This window comes from Trichomycterus rosablanca, chromosome 12, assembly GCF_030014385.1.
Source record: "Trichomycterus rosablanca isolate fTriRos1 chromosome 12, fTriRos1.hap1, whole genome shotgun sequence".
NCBI classification, from domain to species: domain Eukaryota; kingdom Metazoa; phylum Chordata; class Actinopteri; order Siluriformes; family Trichomycteridae; genus Trichomycterus; species Trichomycterus rosablanca.
The window spans coordinates 32,751,510-32,769,610 of NC_085999.1; the positions used below are offsets into that span (position 1 = coordinate 32,751,510).

Sequence of the window (18,101 nt, forward strand, 5' to 3'; positions counted from 1 at the left end):
AAACAAACAATGTAACAAAATTTATAAAATACCCCAAATGCACAAGTTCTTTACACCATTCTTCTGGTGATGTTGTTATATTAGAGAGAAACAGTTCTTATTTATAAAAATAGATTTCTTGATTCTTAAAATACCTTTTATTATTTGAGGATGGGCTCCACTCCTTGCATATTCTCTGTGATTTTCCCCCTTACAAAGTGTCCAGTAAAAATCATAAATACACACCATAGAGAAGCCAACAGAAATGCATACTTGGATCGACATGTAGAGCAAACTGTTGGGGAAAACAAAAGGTTCAACCTTTCACTTAATCAGGCTTTAATTCAAAATGATCTACACTGCTTTCAACTAAAAGTAAATGAACAGCAAGTCTAAGAAGTACGGTAAAAAGATCATCAGTTAGACACAACGAACACACTGATGAACCTTTTCAGCTATGAAAGAGAAACAAAAGGCAGTGTGATCGAAACTGAACATACAGAGACAGGGATACGGTGATGCTATGCATAAACTGCAGACGTCTGCACGGGACCCTGTTTCCGTTCAGGTGGTGAGGCTCATTTAGTCACCTTTAGAGTTCCCACTAAGTTAATATGGCACTATGTAGTTAATTCCTCACTGTCGAGCTTGACTTCAACAGTGGTCTCAGTATGAGATCAGCAGATCTAGCAGCTGGATACAGAACGACTATAGCTCGCTTGATGCTAACGCCGTTCTGTATATCTGTTTGGCCTAACTTCTCTACGTCACCTACAAGCTAGGAGTTTTTGGCCAAGCTTAGTTTGTCTACAGGAGTTCTATAATCCCTTCTCACTCTCCGTCACCAGATGACACTGGAGATGCTGGTTTCACGGGGCAGCAGTGGCAGCATGGCATTGTTGTTGGCGTGCGGCTCATCCAGGCTGTGCTGACTCTTGGTGCTTGACCACTGGCCGTTCAGCAGCGTAAGTGGCAGGTTGCAGTAGGTAGGCTGTGCGGGCAGAGTGGCCCCTGCAGCCAGTGGTAGCTCGTAGTCATAGCTGCGGAAGTGGGCGTGTTTCTGCCTTGCCAGAGAATGCGCTCGGTACGAGCTGCGCAGCGCAGACCGAAGCTCTGGGCGAGCTGGAGCGGCCGCTGTGGATGCCGCCGTGGCCACTGAGATAGCCGAAACCGTGTGCAGGTGGGCAAATGGGTTGGGCTCTCCTGCATCCACCGTGGGGGAGCGGAGGCTGGGCTGCGGTCGACGACATGGCATAGCATAGCGCAGCTGCTTCCAAAAACGTGAACCAGGCTTGTTGCTTTTTGGCCCACTCCAGCGCACCACGGTTAGAGACTTGATCGACTGCTTGAGTTCCTCCACATCCTGGTAGTTGATGATACCACGCAGCTCCGCGCACTCGATAAGGATCACCTTGATCTCGCCTGACACTAGAGAGCTGCGAAGGCGCGACTCCATCTCGAATATGCTCCAGCCACGCCTCAGCACATAGCCAGGAGTCAGTACAATAATCAGACGCTTGCTCATCTCCACACAGCGTGCCACATCCTCAATGTATGCTGCAGACACACAGAGAAACAGAAGATGATTTTTTTATGGTACCCTTCGCTTTTCTTATTGCTTTGGCTTATTTCTGTCATTTTAACCTGTGTACGTTTTCCCTTTTATTTCTCTGGTGTGTTTAGAAAATCACTGCATCAACTTTAAAGGTTCCGCAATTGGTAACTATTGTCTCTCAGTTCGTAACTCCAGCTCCTCCAGTTTCTCAGCATGTGGCCATTCCAGTTATGACTTCTTATAATGTAAGAATAGATTATTCAAGATTCAGGGTGCATTCCAATAACCCTGGTAGTTCCATGTGAAGTTTACTACACAGAAAATTTAGCCATTTTAAGTGAGATTTTAAACTATACGGAGTGAAAGCATTAAGTTAGAAGGGAACTTCATTGATTCATCACTACAAAGAGAGTTGACAGTAAAATTTACCCATCAGTCATCGCTTGTCTTGCACATTAAGACAGCGGGCTCATTATCTGACAGCAGCAAACGGTATAAGTGGGATTATGTCAGACTAATGTTTAATTCATTAAGCTGAAAACTACCATTTACAGGAAAGTATCCAGTGAGTGTCTAGAAACGCTGCAAAACTCGCCAAAAAATTTATTTAGCTTGTTAACTTTTACATAGCTAATCAATTTAATGTAATCATGACACAAACCTGTCGTGTGTCCATAAAATCACGTTTGCATAAACAATATAAAACATGTGCTTTATTAGTTTGCTAGTTTAGAAAGCAAGATAACAGTCAAAGATTGCTGTCAATGCAACTCTAAAGTTTATGTGATGATGTTGCAGGGCATTTCGAATGAGGGGATTAAACCAACTGAAGTTCCCTTAGCCAACATAACATGATTAGTGTGTAGGGAACACAAGGACACTGCGTAGGGTCCCTGAGAATTAGAAATCAAAAACATGTCAAAATGGTGTCCTGTTATTACCATTGTTGGGGGTATTGCACTGCTAAGAATGGTCCACATGTCCACGTCGACGTGTTTAAAAAGACTTCCCTGTGTCGCTACATACCTTAATATTTATTACAGATTCTGATTTGGACTTCACTGTGCCAGGGTTTGACCAACCTGCCTAGGTGAACTATCTGTGTTACATGAAACTTGAAAATACAGAGAATCTGTCTGACATGCACAATTTCTATAAATGTAAATAAAATGAATAACAAATGACAAACAACACCAAAGACAAATTATACAACCACATTCAAGACACATGAAATAATCTTGTAAATGTTTGAAACTGCTTGAACAGAGTCTAGATCACATGTGTTTGGATGTGTGTTGAGATGAAACTCTACCTCTAACAAGTTGTGTCTCATCCTGGTAATGTTCACTGCTGAGACCTAAACATAAACATTGAACTTTTCATACAGCAATATGAAAACACACAACACAATCGTAGTATCTGACACAGACGCTAAACAACACACAGTGACTACACATATAGCATGCACCGACGAATCTCACATTGTTCCATTTCTAATGCTGCAAATAAAAATGTCATGATTTTGGTTAATTAAGCTTATGTTTAATAACTGGTAAATTATTTTAATTGCAGTGTTTGTATTATTGGGAGTTCTGGTGGTGCATCATGTTAGCCTATTACTGCTTGGCTGGTCGGGTATCTACACAGACATGATTAGCTATGTCTGAGGGGGGAATGGTGGAACAGCCTAACTATATGGAGGTGCACTTGTCAGTGTGCTCTCAGTGCCACTCCCAAGTCTAAATAAAATAAGGAGGGTTGCATCAGGATGAGCATTCAGAGTATAAAAACTGTGCCAAGTCAGGTATACTGACCACAATGATCCATTGTAGTGACCCCTAAATAAGGGGCGGCTAAAGGATTATCCATTGCCAACTGCAATACAAGAAGAAAAGCTCTCTCCTGCTTTTATTTAGTCTATGAGGTCAGCAACAAACCTAAGTCAAGCATGAAGGGGCTGATTGATCTACAGTCTCTACACTGACGTTTTACCAGCTTCTAATTATTGGCAGACCTGTTTTATGGTGGTTCTTAAATTACACCTGACCATTCACATAAATGTCTCCTCAGAATAAAGTGACTGGGTTTTGTTCTTGACCTTGACACAAGACCACTGCTCTGTGTACATTTTAATGGGTTTAAACAGCCAACAAGTCATATTTATGTAAATTATGTTTGTAAACTAGCCGGTTTTATATGGGAGTTTAAATTAATTCAAGGAAACGAGCGCACAGCTGGTCACCTGACAGCATGCAGCGACTGCCGTGTCTGACAGTTTTTCATTAGCTACAGTACTTACTGGAAATGTATCATTTCAGGGCTTTTATTAGCTCACCACTGAGGTCTGTACAAAGCTATCATACTCCTTCAAAACTGTTTGCCTTGAATGCCCTCATCATTCTATGAATCTTAATGCCACAACACTAAGGCACACAGGTATACAACTACAGACTGATGGCTGAACAGAATGACACAAAGACACAAACACACACAGACGAGCTGCACATACTGCTGGTGGGGATGAGATCTCTGTCTGGGATAAAGAGTTTGTAGCCATAGTGCTTTTCCAAAACATCAGGAAGGATCTCCAGGGCAAAGTGCTCCTCCTCCTGCAGCTCCTGCCCCCACTGATCTAGTTCCACTTTACTATAGGACAGGTAGGCATCATACTCCTTATGACCTGATTAAAAAACAGAAAAAGGAAGAAAGATGTTATAATAGTGTATGTTTGCACCAAAAATTTACAAACATATATAGGCTTATTTAAAAACTAATAGCTGTAACGTGTTTTGAAAATGTGGGATGCATTTAAGGATCAGAAATGTTTTAAAATGCTAACAACATCATACATAACTGAGGTAAGGATGCTTATGTACAAAAGTAGCTTCTAGAAAACACCTAGTCCTCCCAAGATCTAGTCTAAACTACTACTAAACCAAGCGCCAGTTCAGCTTCTTGCTGAGGACAAAAAGATTTTATTTTGAATTTTCCTGATTCCTAGTGAGTTTTACATGGGGTTCTTCAAAAAGTTTCTGCACTTTATTTAACTCTATGCATTAAGAATTTCAAAAACAAATTACATCATTGTTCTACTTAGTCACCTTCCAATGCATTTTGCCCGGTGTCGTACCAACTTTGTAATGCCATCAGCAAAAAATGTTTTTTGGTTGAGCATGTAGCCACTGATGTGCCGCTGCTTTCACATCATCATCATCACATGAAAATCTTCTTCTCCTTAAAGCCTCTTTAAACGGTCCAAAAATGTGGAAATCAGATGGTGCTAAATCTGGACTATAAGCTCTTTCTCAGTCTCTCAGACACGACCGATTACTACTCCTCCCACCCTCACCGCTTATAACCAAAATATAAAAGTGCGAAAACTTTTTGAAGATCCCTCGTATTTTATCTTTCAAATCAAATGAATAATAATAACACAATAATTTTCATTATTTTTACAACAGACAAGGTACATGTCCAAGAGCTCTTTTCCCTCTTAAGCTCTTTTTTTCTTGTCTGACCTTCCTAACAAGGTTAAGTAGAGTACTGGGCTGTTCAATCAAAAAGTTTTAAGTTCAAGATGTGCCAAGCTGCAAATGTTGGACCCTTAAGCAAGGCCCTTAGATATGTGGATTGAATCTTTTGACAACTGATGAGCCACACTGGCAGCCCCTAAATACAGGAGTGGCGTAAAGAAAAACAAAATAGAAAATAGAATAAACAGTGCAAAATCTGACCCCAGGCGCAAAGTAAAAAAAGGATCTGATATTTTTAGGATCCCAAAGAGAACAAGAATTCATGTCGTTCTTAATTTAAACTGCTGGGTGGCCGGAAATCTTGTGGATTTAGTTCTTGAAGGTGTTATGCTTGATTCTGTGCATTGGAGGGCAGTGCTGGATCACACTTCCCAGTATGCAGCGCGTATTTACCGCCATCCGAGTCCTCTCCTCCGAAGTGGTGTCTGTAGCAGAGCAGCAGCTCAATCCTGTAGCATTTATACACTGAGAGCAGCAGCACGAGCAGCAGCAAAATGGCTCCTAATCCCCCAGCCAGCTCCATGGTGTACATCAGCTCCACTGAGGGCAAAACGGGGAAGCAAACGTCATGCGGGCATTTAGCAAGAACACAACTGTTAGTTTAGCGTTGACATTGGTCATTTTAATTATTTTAATAAATCTTTAAAGAAAAAAACAGTCCAGTAAGAATGCTACTTATACAATATAGCTGCATTTTAACATACATTTCTGTAAGGTTTCTTTGGTAAACGTGTAACAAAAATACTTTTTATCAACACTTGCGCTCAGGAATATCTGTAAACACACATGCCAAATCCCAAATGGCTTTCCTTCCACGACATACACTACATGGACAAAGTATTGAGACATTACTTCTAATTTTTTTGGTATCAGCCACAACAATTACCAACAGTTGTAGTTAATAAATGATATAAACTAAATCTAGGCTAAAATGAAAGAAATGGAGAGTTCTGGAATTACCAGGTCAAAGCCAGGAGAAAGAGGGGTTAAATCTTGTTAAGAGTTGTGTGTGTATGAACATCTATTGCCTTTAATCATGTATTCTAGCCAAGGTCTCTGATACCCCATACAGAAGTGTATATATTTGGGGGTGTGAAGTATGAAGTATCAAGCTGATTGAAAAAGGCTTAGCATATTGTGTGAGCTGTTAAAGCTCTGAGGTCTCAGGGACCCCAAACAGAACAGAGGGTTAATATTTAATGTTTTGTCCAAATCTTTTTCAACTGAATTCACTTCACAACTTTGTTATTGCGCCGAGTGTTAAGAAGGTGACGTTGCACTTTAGGCTACTTAAATGTGATTAAATATAAACAAATAGCTAATTAAACCTGATAAATCTTTGCTGTTGTTCACACGTCCTAATTTAATTTGTCCCTGGGTGACAAGTTAAAGAAAAAATAATAAAAAAGAAAGAAAGAAACAGTAATGCAGATGCTGTGGAGCTATTTCTCTAGCATAATTTGGATTAAATTGTCCCATCAGAGGAAGGAATAACAGCAAATCAATATAGGTTTATTATGACTGATCACCTGATCAATATGATGGAAGACCTGATCGTGGTGAGAGGATGCTTTTACGATGACAATGTCCCCATCCTCAGAGCAAGAGGGGTGACTGGACTGGTTAAATCATGTTTGATATCAGTCACTATATGTTTTAATATTTTAATAGATCTTCTCCCAGTTTAGGAAAAACAAAAGTCCAGTATAACCTACCAGACAGTGATGTCCACTAATTGAGGGACGTGTCTTCCGAAAGAATGGGGTTCAGTACATTTTCAGAAAATCTAAAAGCCACGCTGAAGCTGTTCCAGTTACAGGTGATAGCAACCGACTAAATAAATTATAAGTTTTTATAAATTATAAGGGTAGTTGTAGCCTAGTGGTTAAGGTACTGGACTAGTAACCAAAAAGTCGCAGGTTCAATCCTCACTGCTGCCAGGTGAACACTGTTGGGCCCTTGAGCAAGGCCCTTAACCCTCAATTGCTTAGATAATATACTGTCACAGCACTGTAAGTGGCTTTGGATAAAAGCGTCTGCTAAGTGCTGAAAATGTAAATGTATTTCCTTTGATTTGTCGCCCATCTGTGTAAATCAAGGACTAAAATTCAGTTTGCTTTTAATATTACAAAGTAAAATAAGGATGATTGTTGTGAACTGCCATTCTTTTCTTCATGTTGTGGGTGTACAGGCACTTTTCTGATGAGCACCTACATGCAGCATTTATCCAAAAGAATAGGACCGAATGTGACAGCATAATTAAAAGTACATTTTCAAAATAACTCTTTAAAACTACTTAACCTTCTTACTTTTTTTCCTTAAAACTACTCTGACAAACAGGTCTGTCACAATTATACAATTTAGCTGATAACTGTCACACCAAAAACTGCATTTGATCATTTTAATGAGATTTATTTCTACAATGTCCTTTTATTTATTTTTTGCTATTATATAATACACACTCATTTCTGAAAAAGTTGGGACATTTTGTAAAATGCAATAAGGACACAGATTTGTGATTTGTACATTCTCATACATGACATAAAATGTTTTGTACCTAGCAATAAGGTAATTACAACTGGGTTTTGGAGGATTTGGGTTGTGCCACACGACCTTGTGCTAAATTTGTGAATCAATTAAGAAAAATTTTAATGCAAGACTGAATATAATATAGGTATTTTACCATCTACTGTACATCACACTGTGAAAAGATTCAAATAATACAGAGAAATGATGTGGCTTTGTTGATAGGGTGCATGTGCTTGACTGTTCTCCCTGCAGTGCAGAGCTGTCTCCTGTTGAAAATGTATGGCACATCATGGAGAGAAGAACCAGACTATGCCAACCATGGACTGTTGAGCAGCTGAAGTCTCGTATTTCCTTTTAAGATGTGGAGGGTGTGCGTTTTGGTTTGTGAACTACAGTGTGTGTGTGTGTGTGTGTGCACGTGTGCTGTATGCGCCTGTCTGAAGACAAGCTGAGAGGGAATATTTCAGATACTTCTGACACCGTCTCTTCTTCTGAACTGCTATATGAAGAGGAGATGAGAAGCCTTTAAAGCTGCTTGTCTTCAAAGGAAACGCTAAATGATAATGCACGCCTGAAGGAGACCCGTAGGAAGGTTATAAGAAACACGGTTTATTTTTCCTCACTGCAGAACTCACTGTACTGAACGTGTATATAAATATATAAATGCATATATAAATACCTCGTTTGCTGATCTGTATGCTTGCTTGTCGTCTTCCGTTTCCGTTCTCAGCATAACACGAGTAATTGCCCAGATCTCCTTCTTCTAATGAATCTATGGTCAAAGTGATGGACATTTCCTGCTCGCCCAGGTGCTCCCGAATAGTCCTTTAAAAAAAAATCATGTGTGACTGGACAGACTTAAAGACTGAAATATTATGTAGTTTTCTGTTTTTTTGTTATTTTTATGCTTATGTTTGTTTATTAGGATTTTAGTGTCATGTTTTACACTTTGGTTACATTCATGACATGGTAGTTACTCATTACACAAGATTCATCAGTTCACCAGGTTATATCAAACACAGTCATGGACAATTTTGTATCTTTATTTCATCTCACTTGCACATCTTTGGACTGTGGGAGAAAACCAGAGCACCTGGAGGAAACCCACACAGGAAGAACATGCAAACTCCACACAGAAAGGACCGGACTGCTCCCCACCTGGGGATCGAACCCAGGACCTTCTTGCTGTGAGGCGACAGTGCTACCCACTTAGCCACCGTGCCGGCCATTTTTATGCATACTCTTCAGTAACAATTCATCCTGGAAACACTGGGAGCACGGCAAGAATACAGTCTGATTGAGCAACCCACCTACCAGCATGTATTTTAAGCTAAAAATAAAACCCATCACACTCATTCATTACACTTACTTACACCTAGAGTTACTTTAAGTTGCCAATCCAGCAACTTACATTTTAAAATCTAACACTAACAAAAACGTTAGATTTTAGAAATGTTAAAAAGGTTAAAAGTTTCCCTGTTTTTTCCAGTGTAAGATTGAGCTAATTCATCAGAAAATTTATTTCTTATAACCCTCATTACTTATCTTTACCAGGGTGCCAATAACTGTGGAGGGGACTGTAAGTGTTAAAGAGATTCGACGAGATTTGAACCTCGATACCGTTCCACTTTGATAAACACTATTGTTTGCTGTGAAGTAACAATGAGGCGTTCAGTGAAACAGTTTGGATGTCTGAATCGTTTGCTTATGGAACCTTACAAAATGCTGACTATGTCAGTCTGTAATTAATGGTAAACTCGTTTATTTGCGTTATTAATCTAATTTTACACCCACATTTCCCTGCATTAACAGAATGCAATCAATGCCAAATTGATTCTGTTCCTGCTGAGGAAAACCTCTTTGCAAGTCATTAATTACTGTTTGTAATGGTTGTTGCCACACAGGTTGCATGAATAAACAGACTCATATAGCAGAACATCAGCTTTGTAAATTAGGTGTAACTGAAAATGTACTGTTCGTATCTGATGACTGATGAGCTCCTGTACAATAATGGTCACCAAGGGGCCAAAAAAATCTTGCTGTCCTTTTTTTTTTAAACTCTTTACTTAAACAATAGAAGTCGATACCTCTAGAACAGCAAGCACAACTTGCTAAAAGTTATCTTTAGCTAATGACAATGCCCCCAAAATGTGTGCTTTCTTCTTGGCTAATGCACATGCTATGCTCAGGCTATGCATTACTATTGACCAGCACTATCTACATCATCTACTTCACAGTTATTTTGTTATATTCTTAAAAAAAAAGTAATATAAACTGCTAAGTATTTGATGAGCAAATTTAATCTTAGATCCTAAAAGCTTCGCTCTAACCTGCTGTGCTAATGTTATGATTTGGTGTGCTAACGCTAATAGCAGATAGCTGCGAGTCTCTTTACTATTTGCCTTTATTATTTACTCAAAATCAAATTGAATAAGATGAATAGTGAAATGCCTGGCTTTCTGAAATATCTGGTGATAATTCAGTGATGTAAATTTGGACTGCACTAGTTAAACTACACTTGCCCTTAGCTAACACACTAATCTTCTAAAGGCTGTTGCTAATGGGCTGTATCTGGTCACATACTGTAAAGTACATCCAGAATTCTGGATGTTATTTTAAGTACTTTAAGTTTATAAGTTTGACGTGGAAGTGTTTTCTGTATAGTTTGAATTCTGTATAGTTGAATGTATAGTTAATAGGAGTAATGAGCTGTAGATAGGTTCATATGCTGGTGTATTTGTTTTAATATTAAAACAAGCAAAAACAAACATACTTAGCTAGTTGTTTTACAATGATTACTTTTAATAAAATAAAATAATTTAATTTCTCTGAGCTGGTAGGTAGTTCTCCTTAGGTTTTAGATTTCTTTAGGTTTTAAAACAGCAGTCTGCTTCATGTGTAAACCTCAAGCTAAAAATGACCTTCATCTTTTCCAAAATTTCTCAAGAGTGTAAAAAAAATCATTTGTATGTGAGGTAAAGCTGAGCTACAGCTAGGTCAAGCAGAAATATAATCCAAAACACAGTCACGTCAGAGTGATTGAAGAAGATGAAATAGTTTAACAGCCGAGCAGTCAAATCAGAGACTTGCTAAAATTGCATAGCATTCCATGTAATGAGCAAAAACACCAAAAACGCCACAGAAATATTACCTCGTTCACGAAGGGGAATTCACAAATGTCATACGCAATTACTGTTCACACAGGATTGTTAGATTTGCAAAGCTTGCTATACTAAATAAATACAAACATTTCGCTATTTTCATTTCTTGAAGAGCAGTTCTGGTTGTATATTTGGTCAGATTTAACATAAAAAATATAATGTTACATCAGATGAGAACATAATGCAGACATCATGACATTTTTTTACACCTAGAGTTACAGGGTTTGTACTGAAAAAAAAAAAAAAATTACTCAGATCTATTTATAATTCTACAGTCACATAGAAAAGAGCAAAAATAAACTGGGTTTCAGAATGTGCTTACCTTTGACCTTAGCATAGAATGCCATCCAATACAATAACAGTAAGTCATCTATTTTTGGCTATTTATTATACTTCCACTGTTTACATTTACACACCTCTTTTGTCTTTATACTCATAAATATGATCAAATGTTTTGGCCTGTTCCTTTAATTCCCCTGATCAGATGAAATTCTAGAGAATGTGTTGGTTAATTTTGTTTAAAAGTAGCTGGAAACAATCTTTGTAAAAATGTGGTTTAAATTCATAGCCAACATAAGTATACCTAGTTGTGCAACGTTGCTTAATTTCAGTGCTGTTTAAAGTCAAAGCTCATCGTGTTTTTCTTCAGATGCAACTCTCAGTTACTTCAGACATGAGACTTAAAGGGTGATGAATTGCAAATTTCAAATCCTTCATTTATTTTTAATGACATTCAAAGCAGGAGAGAACCAGGACATGCAACCACCATTAATTCTATATTTAAGAAAGCAGAGTTATTAAGTTTTCATATTCAGTTTTTTTTTTGCCTTGTTAAAACATAAAAATTGATTTTATGTAATGATAGGTTGAGTATGCAGGACGCAAGTGTGCAGACATGATGAACATGATAAAATAAAACAATAGTAACAAAAATACATAACCAGCAAGGGGAATCAGGGATGAACACAACAGGAACAAACTATAAACACAGACCAAGGAACACTAGACAATAACCAACGCTACACTGACTGGTAATACTAAACACTGAACAAAGAAACTAACCCCCATGCTAAGCTAAGCTAAGCTAATCACTAGACTAAGAAAAAGCATGGACACTAATCCCTGTACTATACTAAAAACTGATGCTAAACATTGAGAACACTGAAACTAATCCCCAAGCTAAGCTAATCAAATCACTGAACTAGGAACAAACATGAACTCTCAACCCAGAAACAATGCTAACCAACCAAACTAAACCTAGAACTTTAAACAAAAACTATAGAGAAACAACAGAAAATCAAAAGAGAGAAAAAACCCCCATGGAATCGATGAGCACAAACTGAATAAACAAAGACCCATCAACATGTCAAAACACACAGCATCATTAACGTCAGGCAAAGAGACAAGGACTGAGCGGGTAAAACATACACAAACCAATCAGGGATGAAATGTGGAGCAGCTGGGAATAATGAACCAAAGAACCAATCAGAGAGAAGAGGCGGTGACTCGAGTGAGTGAAGGGTGAAAACAAAAAGATTGAGTTAATGTACATGCCATGAAGAGGACTGGGACTGTTACAGTTTCTTAAATGACATGTATGGCATTTAGCTGACACTTCCATTACAACAATTCCATTAATACGATTAAAAGAATACGAGAGTCAAGGGCCTTGTTTAGGGGCCCAACAATGACATTTTGATGGTGGTGGGTTTGAACCAACAAACTTCTTTACCAAAACAGGTTCCTAAAAGGGAATGATTTACAATCAGGACCAGTTTAAATCTGAAACAGTATGGATTTTTTATAACAGATTCTGTAAAGTACCTGTAGTGTAGCATTAATGAGCAGAATTTGTGAGCTACTGAGGAAAAAAATCAGATGGCAGCAGCTGTTTTCTAAAGTATTGTATTTTGGTTAAATGTGACGGCAGTGCTGCTGATGTGCTTGGTGGAAAACTGTCAGTGTGACTAAAAAATACTTTTATGACAATAAGTTAACGGTTGGCTAGGGCTGGCTGGCTTGACACTTTCTAGCGTGGTATATATAGATCATTGGAGCTGTGCTGTAAACTGACACAAAATAGTGCTGCTTATCCTAAATCAAGCTAAAAGACTTTCTCGGGAGAAGAACCATGGCTATGGATATTTTTATTTTATTGGGATACATAGGTGGGTGTCAAAGTCTACATTCTAACCAGTTTGCTATTCTTTCTTGTAATGTGATACCCCAAACAAAAACTGGTCATTACAGTTTTATACCCCCACCCCCCACAATAAAAGGGAACTTTTAAAAAATATATTTTTGTTTATGCATTTTCTCCCTTTTTTCTTCCTTTTTAGCTCGTCCAATTGCCCGATTGCGTCATGCTTCCTCTCCACCAATGCCGATCCCTGCTCTGATTGAGGAGAACGAAGCTAAACCTCGCCCCCCTCCGACACGTAGGCAGCATGCCGTATGCATCTTATCACCTACACTTTGACGAGTGCAGTGCAGCTCAGCACTGTTCACCTCTGTGCAGGCGCCGTCAATCAGCCAACAGAGGTCATAATTGCATTAGTTATGAGAGAGAGAGACCCTATTCAGCTTAATCCCACCCCTATCTGAACAACAGGCCAATCGTTGTTCATGTGGCCACTCAGCCAAGACGGCAGGCAGAGCTGAGATTTGATACGATGTATTCGAGATCCCAGCTCTGGTTCCGCTGCGCCACCTGAGCAGCCATAAAAGGGAACTTTAATACTCTCTTATGCTTAGCTATATACTAATAGCAGCCCTCTTGTCCTTATTTCCTTAGAACTTAAGGGCATCATGGAAATGCCATACATCTCTCAGGGGAAGGTCACGCCCGAGTCTGCCAAAGCTGAGAACTCACCCACTTTCCCTTCTGCTTACTGCCCTGAGCATGTTAGCACACAGCAGGACAGTGACCTGACGAGGCTGCCTGCCCACTGTTAGCAAGGCAATCTAAGGCCTATTACAGAGTTGTGCATTACAGGTAATTTTGTCATCATGAAATTGACTCTGTTCCAGAGCGGCTCTCAGCATGGAGCTTAGTCTAGCCCCAGAGGAAAAGTAGTCTGTGTAGAAAGTCTTCGGTTAGGACTAAAGCACTGCCAATTTAAACAGTAATACAGAACAAAATAACATGTAGTCATTTATCATGCTGTCTGTTAGAAAACATATTTAAAGTCTAAACTGGCTGATTCCATTTTAGCAGCTTCTGACTAGAGCATTAAAACGGGGGTGTCTATTAACCCTAACCGAGATATATACAGATAAAGTACAGGAAAAGAAAGTGATCTACACTGTGAGTGCATGAGCTGAACAGTATGTACACTTAAATGCTATTTTTATCCTCCTACATTTAAAATTGAAAATACTAAAAAATCACCTCATCCAGAAAAAACAAAAAACAAATTCCAAAGTACAACACTGAAACATGCATGTTAAAAATATCAATAAAAAAGAAACAGAACCAATTAAAAATCATTTTACTCTGAACCTCATTAAACCTTGTCTGATTTGAAATAGCAAGTGTAAAACAGCTAGTGTAAAAACAAGCAGAATAAATATGGCATATATAAATATGGCAGAAATAGCAAGCAAATTTGTCAATAAACCTGGCAGATCTGTTTGGAATTATTAGTGTTATAAAAGGAATTATACAGGCAAAGGGTTTGCCTAACACTTACTATTAAAAGCATTTATATTATTAAAAATGGGTGAGCTGGTCATTTTAAAAATGTTAATGAGTGTAATAGTATAATAAAACAAGTTGAACAACATATTTGCATGTTTATAAAGCAATCAAATATAATGTTACATCTCTGTGATTACAATTTCTTTCTTAGAGCTGCTCTGTAAGTCACTGTTTTAATCAGAAAATTACAATTCTGCACTGTGATGATAAATTTGCCTCTATAATGTGTTTTAATTATGTAAGCATCTGAAATAAAAGCGTTTTTCGTTCAGGGACTTAAAAAAGATTTTTTAATGCATTGTCCCCTTTTTCTCTCGATCTTGTTGTATCGAATTCCCCAGATCTATCACCTCTACATGTGGCGGGTTCACACAGACAGCAGTATTGCATATGGAGAGTCAAGCACTGCTCTCCATTATTCATCATTTATGTGCAGAAGCCTCGACCAGCCAGCAGAGGTGCAACTGTAACATTAAATAGGAATCCTTTCAGCTTGGCCACCCTCTGCCAATCATGTTTGTGTAGGTGCCCCCAAGAGCTGATAGCAAAGCTGAGATTTGAACTTCAGGAGCTCAAGATCTCAGCAGTGGTGAGCTAGCATGTTTTACTGACACAATGTAGCCATCCTTATTACTTGTTAAATGCCTTATTAAATGGCAAAATATCAGTAACACAAAAATTACATTGTTAATTTTGTTCTAAGGGTATGCAAACCTTTTGTATACATGGCCCTTTCTTGGCTTTCTTGCTTGCACTCAGTGTGCATAGTCGATTAGCTGCATTATTGATATACTCTGCACTCGGCGTGAGTTATTACAGTGAATTATTCAATATGACTTCAGCTTTTAGATCAGTGGGAAACAGTCCATGTGAAATTGATGTACTCTCAGAATCCAGGCCTTTGTTGAGATGTGTATCTGAACAGCATGTGCTCTCGTTCGGCGCATTATGTTCAGCTCATGTAAACAATTACCATCTCTGTTTTATCTTTTGTGTCTTAGCCTTTAGCAAAGTGTCTGATCTGTGTGTTGGGTCAGTAGCTTTATTCTGCAGTGTGCTGTGTAATCTGTCCTCAGGGTAATTTAGTCTCACCTGATATCACTCTCGCGGATGCGGCTCTGGTCCATGTCCTCGATGAACTTCTCCCCTTTCATCCAGTACACGAGAGGGCTGACATCGCCGCTGTAGCCGAAGAACGCACGGCACGTCAGATTGACCGAAGAGCCTGGCGAGGGCACAGAAAGACACACTTAACATTCACCCACGTGCACTCATGAGTCACATCACACCTGTGTAAAGTGGAGTTGACATCAAAGACATCATGCTTATCAGGATGAGTGGCGTGCATGATGGAATCGACACTCTGAGGCATTGTCAATTCCACAAAGGTGCCTCCAGGTAATTAACATTTCCAATGCTTTTTACGCCTTGTTGTTTCCACTGATACCTCTAATTTTACTGCACTGAGAGCAGTAGTTGTAATGTACTGGGGCGGATACGTCTACTCTTCAGAACTGAAGCACTCAGGTGTTACACACTTATCTAATGAGGTCAAGCTCCAGAGCTCATTAGAGACGCAGAGTAGAAGGCTTCTTTTAGACTGGCAAATTAATTTTTTCTCCATTTGCCTTACAGGCATCAGATATTTTTTCTTAAATTCTTCAAACCGTCAAAACCGACATCTAATCTGGTCTCTTAAATTGTCATGAATATTATTATTACTGGAGGATGTTAAAACACATCAATGAAACAAATAAAACTAATGATATTAAAAATACATTATAAATCAATCATTCACCATTCAGGCTATAAATAGTAGGCCAGTCTCTGTGTTAATGATTGTAGAAGTGGTGCCCTATCATTAAAAATACCCCCTCACACCCACACACAAAGTCTACACTACTTTAAAAAAGATCTGCTCATATTAACTGTCCTGAAAAACGAAAAATCTGAAAACCTTAAACAAAAATGTAGAGATACAAGACAGCAAAAAGGCTAACAAATGTTTTAAAGTGTGAATCAATGTGTGAATTAAATGTTGTTTGTGAATCAATAGGGAAACCAGGGGAAAAAAAACTTTACACTCATAATAATGGTCATCTTGCAAAGATCACACCAAGAACACAACACCACAGCAACTATAATGGAGTTGATTAAAACTGGTAGCGCCAAAAGATCTGCAGAATTCAGTTAAACTTTCATCATTTTAAACAAACACAATTTGAAATATAAATCAATAAAAAAACATGAGACACGCCGCTCAGGTGACACAGCGGTAAAACATGCTAGCACACCAGAGCTGACATTTCAAACTTGTCGGTTTGAAACTCTACTCTGCCATCCGACTGGGCTGGGCGGCTACACGAAAACGATTGGCTGTTCTTCATACAGGGTGGGGAGCCAGAGCTGATGCAATGCATAACTGATGCAATTACGACCTCTGCTGGCTGATTGATGGTGCCTTGATTGATGGGGATAATGTGTTGATCAGGGTGTGGCTCTTGGTACACAAAAGCTGATCCGCATTTGAATTCGCCTCGTGCAGGTGAAAAGATGCAGTCGGCTACTGCACACGTGTCGGAGGGGGCGTGTCATGTCTCGCTCTCTTCAATCAGGAGTGGAGGTCAACATCAGTAGAGGAAGCGTAATGCAATTGGCTAATTGAATATGACTAGATATAGGGAAAAATGCAAAAACAAACCATGAGACAGGACTATATAAAAACTTCAGATGAAAGTTGAGACAAAAGGAAAATGCCAACATTAAGTCTCAGTCTAACTGTGAAGCATGATGGAAGATGCATCCATGTTTTGGTATATTTTGCTGCCTCTGGACTTAGGTAACTTGCAATCATTGAGGGGAAATGATTCATTGTATCATTACCTGTATTGGACAATGCCAATGCAGTCAGCTAAAGCTTAAATATGTGAATGATGCACTAAAACAATTGAACAAAGCACCAAAGTGTTTAAAATAAAGGAAATTTGTATTAAAACAGAAAGGATGTTTAGTACTTACCCAGAATTATCAAAATTTCTTCTCATCATTGTGCAATCTGTTTAGCAACTACTGCTAACATTACTGATGCTAAATGTCTTCAGTGGCTGATACTAGCAATTTTACTAAACTTTATCTCACACTTACTGGATAAAACAAATGCACATGAACACACACTTTTCCCTGGGGCATAAAACTGTGCGTCAACAGGGATGTCAGTGGCATCAGTATGTACAGTATAGAAACAGCTCTCAGATCTCACACAGCCAATCAGATCCTAACCTGTCACAATTACTTACACCTCCTCTCAGCTCCGTGACAAGCAAGCACTCATTAAAACTAACTTCTTCTGCACTTTTCTTCTATACGGCCATAAAAAGATGACATTCCTGCACCCATCCTGTCTACCAAAAGATCAGATCATGGTCTCAAACGTACCCGGAAACTGCATACTGCAGTGGAATATAATACTGCAGGACAATGGAGATACATAAAGATCTTGTGGTCATTTTAATCTTGTTAAAGACAAATAAACTTTCTATGTACATGTTTTATGTAAATCACATCTTATTATTAATGATTTTGTTCATATCGTATTTTAACTAAATCTTCTCCAACATGGTTCTGATGTGAACCTTTTCACCCAC

The 18,101-nt window shown here is 38.7% G+C and overlaps 1 protein-coding gene across 1 annotated transcript in view; it reads right to left on the reverse strand.

Annotated features, from left to right (window-relative positions):
* Positions 1 to 820: 820 nt before the first annotated feature.
* Positions 821 to 18,101, reverse strand: part of il1rapl1a (interleukin 1 receptor accessory protein-like 1a) — a 147,034-nt gene continuing 129,753 nt past the window's right edge. The window contains exons 7-12 of the mRNA XM_063005967.1: positions 15,550 to 15,682; positions 8,276 to 8,421; positions 5,461 to 5,607; positions 4,044 to 4,214; positions 2,847 to 2,891; positions 821 to 1,536 (exon numbers count right to left, since the gene is read on the reverse strand). Of these exons, the coding sequence (XP_062862037.1) occupies positions 821 to 1,536; positions 2,847 to 2,891; positions 4,044 to 4,214; positions 5,461 to 5,607; positions 8,276 to 8,421; positions 15,550 to 15,682 (1,358 nt within the window). The remainder of the gene's footprint in view (positions 1,537 to 2,846; positions 2,892 to 4,043; positions 4,215 to 5,460; positions 5,608 to 8,275; positions 8,422 to 15,549; positions 15,683 to 18,101) is intronic.